Source organism: Dermacentor variabilis, chromosome 9 (assembly GCF_050947875.1).
Source record: "Dermacentor variabilis isolate Ectoservices chromosome 9, ASM5094787v1, whole genome shotgun sequence".
NCBI lineage: Eukaryota > Metazoa > Arthropoda > Arachnida > Ixodida > Ixodidae > Dermacentor > Dermacentor variabilis.
In genome coordinates this window covers 77,156,497-77,162,943 of record NC_134576.1, presented here as the reverse complement: position 1 = coordinate 77,162,943, position 6,447 = coordinate 77,156,497, and the positions used below count along the sequence as shown (strand labels likewise).

The 6,447-nt window shown below is 49.7% G+C and overlaps 1 protein-coding gene across 1 annotated transcript in view; it reads left to right on the top strand.

The window, feature by feature from the left end:
• Window positions 1–349: 349 nt before the first annotated feature.
• The window catches only part of LOC142557005 (voltage-dependent calcium channel subunit alpha-2/delta-3-like), a 210,538-nt gene continuing 204,440 nt past the window's right edge, over window positions 350–6,447 (top strand). The window contains exon 1 of the mRNA XM_075668523.1: window positions 350–1,001. Within this exon, the coding sequence (XP_075524638.1) occupies window positions 784–1,001 (218 nt within the window). The 5' untranslated portion in view covers window positions 350–783. The remainder of the gene's footprint in view (window positions 1,002–6,447) is intronic.

Sequence of the window (6,447 nt, the reverse complement as noted above, 5' to 3'; positions counted from 1 at the left end):
TCCGAACCCCGTTCCCGTGGAATGCATCGAACGAGCCGACGCTGTCGAGCAGAGAAGCGAGGCGCTGCGGGCGGCAGCGCTGCACCGGCTTCTCCACTAGCTTCCGGTAGGGTGCGGGAAAGCACATCGTGCGGGGCGTGCGGGGTATGGGAAAAAAAAAAAGCACAGCTGCAGCTTAACCCACAGCTAGCGTTCGCCTCTCCCTCTCCTCATCCGCGAGCACACTGTTCCGGCTCCGGCTCGTGTTGGCTCGCAGCGTCAGCCGGCGCAGCCAAGCCAGCAAGCGCGCCGCGAACGGCGACGACGCTAACGACGCCAGCCCTCTCTCTCCGCTGACGCTCCTTTTTTTTCTTCTCCGTTAGCGCCGCGGTTTATCGCCGAAAGGAGCGCCGGGTTGGGCGTGTGTGGCCGTGTGCTACCGTCGCCGCTTTGGGAAGGGTCTTTGCGTGCGCGCCCGGTATCCGTCTCTCTGCACTCCTGGATTCGTCCACCTCACTGTGCTGTGCAACGTTTCCGAGCCGATTGTGCGATCCGCTTGCTGCGGTGCAACGTCGGGCTCGCGCGCGCTCGGGCGCGGGCGAATTTGCACGCTCGTTTCGCGGGGCCGGCTGTGGCGATGCCGTCGTCGGCGAGTGCGCGTCGGTGTCGACGGCGGCGCGCGAGCCGGAGCTGCGGCGCCGGCTTTGGCCGCCATGCGTGATGCGTTCACGGTGCTCGTCTAGGACCCACCGTCGTCGGCCGATGGACGCGTGCGTCGGGATTCCCACGTGAGTGTCGACACCCATGGGGATCAGTCGCGGCTCTGAGCGCTGGACGCCGCCGGCCGACGTGCGACCCAGACTACCGGTGCTACTGCGCAACCGCCGCCAATCGTGCTGCTGCTGCCGCCGCTACGGCTACCGGTTTTCGGCGTCGTCGCCCGTGATTCTCTTCTTGGTGGCTTCGGCGCTCCCGCTGCTGGCCGGGTCCGACGCGAACGGCACGGAGGCAATAGCCAACGAGTGAGTACCTACCTACCTTCCTGCGCGTAGCTGCAACCGGGAAGCGCTGACCTTCGTTTGGAAAGTCTTCTGTTGAAACCAAATCCCGAAGCGCGAACGAGAGCTGCTGGTGAATGGTGCTTCACCCGCAGGATCCGGTGCAAGCAAGAGAAGTCGCACCTACAGATCTGAACGCCAAGCTCGATTGATGCTGCTGCGGCCTTAAGCGAGTTCTCTGGGTTCAGTCCTCCCTAACTAGCGGATGCTGAAACCTGCTTGATTAGAAAAATCGTTTGTACGCGTGCATTCACACGTCAAGCCGCCCAAGGCGAGTATTGTGGGTGACTCACGCTAAGCATAAAGTGCAATCGGAGAGACCCGAGAGTGAAAGGTTTCGGTCGAAGTTCCGGTTTGTAACTGCGCTTGGCTTCGCGTACGTTTTGCTGCAAAACACCGCGATACGGCTGTTTTGCAGGAGAGCTCAGTGGAGCTGCATTGCATTGCGCCGAATTATAGCTTAAAGACTACTTGAAAATTGAATCACATGTGCTTCTTCCCTCAGGATGCTGACATTGAAGTGCTAACACGATGACACAGCACTCAACGTCTTTACGACCCCGCCAATAACGCGCGTTTGTGCCGAAGCGATCAAAATAACACCACATGCAGCTGCATAAACGTCAGCTGCCTAGGAAAGAGAAAAAAAAAACGCGATACTCGCATGCCGCTGCTTTATTGTGCTCCCCGTTGTGAAGCAACCGTGCATTTCGCATCTGGAAGATCAGAAACCGTTCCAGGCGTGTATTCCCTGAAGCCACCAAACCTGCGGGAAAACTACGCCTGCTTAACAGCGTTTGAAGCGCGCTCTTAGATGCGACTAAGGTCACGTGCCTGGGTCGCGCGCTTTCTCGACGGAGAATGTAAGTTATTGCAAAAGGCGAGCCGCGCTTTCGAAGAACTCCCGAATAGTTCATAAATCGACTGGTTCAACTCGATCAAATCGCGCTTCTTTCCACACCGCCGGGGTTTCCCTAGCAAATATTTATGCTACGAGCATCCAATTTCCGGGTATTGTTGTTCATCAAGCGCGCGATGCATAGATCTCCGCAGGCAAAAAAAAAGGAAGAATAGAGAAAAGAAAGCGTGTTGCAGTTGAGCTTTCTTTCTGTCGGCGAAGCAAACGGCGGCAGGCGGGGGGAGGGTCAGAACATCGGCCCCGGAGCGTGAGCAGGGCTGCTGCTGCTGCTTCGTCGCATCGACGCGAGGGCCGCGGCCCGAGCCTTGCGCGCATGCGCACGCGCGTCCTCGGTGCTCGTGCGAGCTGCTGCGCGTGCGCACAGGGAGTCAGCAGCTGCCGGTACTCCCCCTTGTCCCTTTCTCCCTCCCCTCTTACATCCTCGCGTGCGCTCCTCCTGTGCTAGGAAAGAAGCTGGCGCTCGCCGCGTGCTGCTGGTTTTCAGCGCTACGCTGCGCGCATCTCGATTCGCGAGAAGGAGGGCGCTGGTCGTTCGCTGGTTTGAAAACTGAGGGGAAGCCGCGTGCTCTGCGCGCCTCGCACCGACTTCGTTGGGCTGCGGCGTTTAGCCATCTCTTCGCGCTTCAAGGAGTCCTCGCTTCGTCCTCATCACTGCATAGGCCGTGAGATGCTACACTCTTTAAGAAAAAATTACACCTTTGGGTCGTGTCTTGCCACGCAACATCTGTCTTGGCTGAATTTCCTTTCTTTAACGCTGCGAGCCCGGTACTTCCCAGTTAGGAACGGAATGCGCGTTATCAGTGTGACGGAGCATTCTCGACCGAAAAGTAGCCAACGTAGCGTTTACAGAAGGGAAACGCAAGCAAGACAGTTGAAGATGATTGTTGTGAGTCAAATATACACCCCCAAGGGTGTACATTTGTTTAAGAGTGTATCTTTTCAGCAACAATTGAAGCCCCCCCCCCCATTCGTCAATGACTATACTCTAAAAAAAGTTTACACTCTTTGGGGCTTACCTAAACAATAATCTTCACCTGCCTTGCTTGCGTTTCCTCTCTTGAAAACTCGTTGCTCGCTACTTTCCTGTCTAGAATGCTGTGTCAAGTTGATAACGCGCCAACCGTTCGTGACTAGGAAGTACCGGGCTCGCAGCGTTATAGAAAGGAAATGCGGGCAAGACAAATGACGGTTAATGTTAGGGGACAAAACACAACCCAAAGGATGTAAACATTTTTTAGAGTGTAGAAGCTGGAGACACGGCCAGGAGAGGAACAGTTTTGTTTGAGGTGCATTGATAGCGAGAGTGCTCGCAATTTGGCCGCAAGCCTTGTCATGATTACTGCCCGTATATGGCGTTGGTGACGCCATACATTCCAGCTACCGTGTCATCCTCCCTTGACGTAATAGACTTCAACAGCGCTCCCATTTTTCTTTTCAATTGGGCTGTCTACCGCACCTGTCGGTTCCACCATAAAAAATAATGATAAATAAAAATAAACCAATAATCGTTGATGGAGTCCTAAATAAAATTTTGAGGTTGCGGTCACGGAGCGTTCAGCGTACACCAAACTGCTGTCCTTCCCGCTAGAATTTATTTATTTATTTATTTATTTATTTATTTATTTATTTATTTATTGACAGTACCCACAGCGCCCGTAAAGCATTAGCATAAAGGGGAATAGAAGCGTTCGAATGACAAAGAATGCGTATGCGCAACGAAACTCAGATTGGTAACGTTTCATAACTGTTCGGAATACAAATAGTTAATACTAGCGGCTAATCAATGTTTGCAAAAAGTATAATATAAAACACAGAGAGAAAAAAAGAACCACGCTCAACTCTGACGCCCCGTTGACTAAAGAGAAAATTATGAAGCGAATATAAAAATGTTGACGGTGAAGCGCAGACAGTTTCTTGGGCAAGTTTATTCCCTTCGAGAGTATTTCGGCGGAAGAAGGAGCACTTGAGTAACTTGAACCTGCATGCAAGCTCCCGTATCCTCGAAAAGAGGTCTGTACGGGCATGTGTGCACAGGCTCCTTTGTGTATTTTTCTTTCTGAATACATTTATTAGCGTAAATCAGCCTGGTTACGCCCACTGCAGGGCAAAGGCCTCTCCCATACTTCTCCAACTACCCCGGTCATGTACTAATTGTGGCCATGTTGTCCCTGCAAACTTCCTAATCTCATCCGCCCACCTAACTTTCTGCCGTCCCCTGCTACGCTTCCCTTCCCTTGGAATCCAGTCCGTAAACCTTAATGACCATCAGTTATCTTCCCTCCTCATTACATGTCCTGTATTCCGAAAGGTGTATCCCGAAATAATTCGGGATTCACCTTCAGTATTTAAAGAGAAACTTCAAATCAATTTCGACTGATAATGTGTTCTTTCAAAGCTCTGTTATCGTTAACGTCGTGGTAAGAGTTTATTTCAAAGGAAAATGCAGATCAAAGCTACATTTTTTTTTTCAATTACGCGCAGGTGAATGAGCGCTGTTCGTCAGTGTGACGTCACAGATTTTGAAATCATTCTTGTCTTTCTGTGTGTATGTGTGTGTTCTGGCTTAACAAAAGTTATAGAAAGTTTTAACTTCAGTATTTGTCTGCTGTTAGAATGCGGCGTATTCCGTCTTTGCCAATAGAAAACATTTAGCGGGGTACGAGCAGCTGCCGTCAAAATCTGTGACGTCACGGGAAGTAGGTGCGAGAACTTCAAGACGGCGTCGCCAGCTTCCTGCCATTCTTGCGTCTATTCTGGTCTACGAAGCCTCTATTCACGCCAAGAGTGGCTGTTTTGGATATTTAAACGGGTAACATCAGTTTCAATAGTTATTTTATTAATTTTCTATTTATTTAATACTGTGAACACATGGTCCAAATAGGAGGGGCAACAAGTACTACATACAGTGGCAACAAGTGAGCCAATGAAGGATAGTAAAACAATCAAAAAATAAATGCTGAAAGATTGGGACCTGGCTTTAGTTAGACAATAACAGTTGTGCTATAGTACGGGGAAAGGAGGAATGCTTGTATGTGTTCGTTCGTGACAAATACGGTGTTAAAAAACAAGCTTTCTCTTCGAGACGTGCCGTTAATTTGCAGCCTAATCCTTACTGCGGCACACAAACACACAAAAAAAGTCGTCACTGCGTTCATCTTTATGTAACCACACTTATCATAAACAATATTCAAAAGCTATGATCACGGAATGTCTTTCAAGACAGGGTTCGCCTTTTGCTGCTAGCCACTCGCTGATACGGCGCAAGTATATTGCGCATACTGAAGGCTGGTCGTCCGACGTTCTTAGAGAATCAGCACTTTTTCTTCATTCTACAAAATGTGCCCAACGCTAAAGAATGATATTGCAAACGTTCTAGACTTCATGGTCGCGGCAAATCGGAGAGAAGGGGAGCAGCGCGTCCTGTAGAGGAAGCTACTTGCTTATGCCAATGTCAGTCAGATTTTAACAGCGCTTTCCCGTGGGTAGTTGATTGTTTATCTGTAAAAAAAAAAAAAAAACATGTATGACTACGATTTCGAAACCGAATAAAAAAATCAGCGTTGTCATTTTTATATGGTTTTCATCCCACAGAAGCCCAATATAAATAATATACTGTGAACAGTATGCGTCGCCGCGTGGACGGGTTTGGCTATCGTTTCCTCGTCTAGTAAGCCAAGATTTTCCGTACGAGAGACATACAGAGAAATCCTGAGTGTAATACACCGGCATGTGCTGATTCACTATTTATAATTAGGCTTACTTTAATGTAGCGTGACCCGCCGTGGTTGCTCAGTGGCTATGGTGTTGGGCTGCTGCGCACGAGGTCGCGGGATCGAATGCCGGCCACGACAGCCGCATTTCGATGGGAGCGAAATGCGAAAACACCCGTGTACTTAGATTTAAGTGCACGTCAAAGAACCCCAGGTGGTCGAAATTTCCGGAGTCCTCCACTACGGCGTGCCTCATAATCAGAAAGTGGCTTTGGCACGTAAAATCCGATAATGTAATTTTTTTTAATTCAGCCTACTGTCATCACCGAGCTCCCATGCTCGCCACTCCGCGCTAGTATGTGCATCTTCATAATTTAAAACGTGAAGTGAGGCTAATTGGCAAAAGTACATTATGGTACTAATTCCAAAGCGCTTCGTTAAAGCGTTCCGAAGCTTTTGTAAGACAACAATTAAACTTTACTACAAAGCATAAGCAGACTGCAATGGTGATGGGCCCCCCTTGCTATCACCCATATGCCATCGCCGGTAGAGTGCAATGATTGTACGCTCTTCGACGACAGTGGTAAGCTCCCTGTCAGGATTTGGTGTATGCCCTCCAACCGATTTTTATTCTCTAAATTTCATTCTCATGATCAGGGTCCTGAGTGAGTAATTGACCTAGGTCAGCGTACCCCTGAACAGACTCTAGAGGATGACTGGCGATCCTGAATTCTTGTTCTCTTGCCATGCTATAGAACATTGGCTTTGTCTTCTGTATAGT